This window comes from Lissotriton vulgaris, chromosome 6 (assembly GCF_964263255.1).
Source record: "Lissotriton vulgaris chromosome 6, aLisVul1.2, whole genome shotgun sequence".
NCBI lineage: Eukaryota > Metazoa > Chordata > Amphibia > Caudata > Salamandridae > Lissotriton > Lissotriton vulgaris.
Window position 1 is genome coordinate 1,711,570,333 of NC_141694.1, and position 1,593 is coordinate 1,711,571,925.

Below are 1,593 nucleotides of genomic sequence, written 5' to 3' on the forward strand. Positions count from 1 at the left end.
AAACCAAGATACTCAATTGGAAAGTTGGTCCCCAAAGCCTAAAGAACAAAATGTCCCCATTGTAGAGGAAAATGCCCAAAGCCTAACCTAACCTGAGGAAAAAGGTAAGTCTGCAGAGGTCAGCCAGGCAAATTGGAGGGCTTTACCTGGACAGATTCTCTACATTTGGTTACACTAGATGTAGTAGGACTCTACACTTGTATCAAAAAGGAGTTCGGATTAAGGGCTCTGGAAACTTTCCTAGACAAACGCACAGCAGACCACTTGTCACACAACGGTGTTCTCCTTGAGATGACAGATATCATACTGTCAAAAAATTACTTCCTTCATGATTCAGCATGGTATCACCAAATACAGGGGACCGCGATGGGCTCCAAATTTGCTCCCGCTTACGCCGGTCTGTTTATGGGCTGGTTTGAGCGGGAGCATGCATGGGGTCGCCATGCGGCCGCTTGGATGAATAACATCATCTTCTGGGGTAGGTACATCGATGATGTGATCATGATCTGGGATGGACCTACCCCAGATCTCCTTGATTACTTTGGCTACCTCAATGACAACCCGTTCAATGTCCGCTTTACCATGACACACAACCAGAAAACAATTGACTTTCTGGATGTAAACCTCTTTGTGGAAAACAACAAAATCCAGAGTCGCACCCATCGCAAGGCGACAGCTTGCAATAGCATTTTACAATACGAGAGCGCACATCCCCGACATATCATTGAGAACATCCCCTACGGGGAAATGATTCGGATGCGCCGTAATTGCAGCACGGAGGACGCCTTTCAACACAATATACAGGAAACAGAAAAACGCTTCCTTGAAAGGGGCTATCCGAGGAAGACGCTTGAGAAAGCCAACAGAAAAGTCCAAAACGTGCCCAGAACAAGCACCTTGGCCCCCAAACATAGGCCAGCAGATACTAGCAGACCCCTGTCGTTTACCACACAATACTCAGATCAGAGCAGCACAATTTTTAACATCCTAAGAAAACATTGGCACCTGATTGCGGACATACCGAGCCTACAGGATTCGGTTACCAGGACGCCAAAAGTCTGCTACAGGAGAGGTAGAAACCTACGTAATATCCTCTGCCCCAGTTACATAGAATCGAAAAAGCGGACCAACTGGTTAACGACTCCCACTAAAGGTTTCTTTACATGTAGCGATTGCAATATGTGTGCACTAGGCAGAAATAGAACTAAGCAATTTCGCTTCAACACAAGCAAAACCTATACAATAGATCACTTGATCAACTGTAACACAAAATATGTAGTTTATGTTTTGGGTTGCGGCTGCAATAAGATTTATGTTGGTAGCACCAAGAGAGCCTTAAAGATCCGCATCCAAGAACATGTAAGAGCAAGACGTAATGGTGACCTGAGATACCCCTTGACCTTTCATATGCAGGAACACCACAAAGAAACAGACAACATGTGGTTCATGGGCATAGATCACCAACCCGCACACCCAAGGGGAGGAAATAGAGAACTGGCATTAAGACAACGGGAGGCGGGCTGGATTTGTAGACTTCGGTGTACTGAACTTGGTCTTAACACCGAAGATGAGCTACATTATTTTCTGGAGTAG

At 45.6% G+C, this 1,593-nt stretch overlaps 1 protein-coding gene across 1 annotated transcript; it reads left to right on the plus strand.

The window, feature by feature from the left end:
- Positions 1 to 366: 366 nt before the first annotated feature.
- LOC147709339 (uncharacterized) lies at positions 367 to 1,593 on the plus strand. Its single transcript, XM_086925956.1, has one exon. The coding sequence runs from the start codon at positions 367 to 369 to the stop codon at positions 1,591 to 1,593; it is 1,227 nt and encodes a 408-aa protein (XP_086782082.1).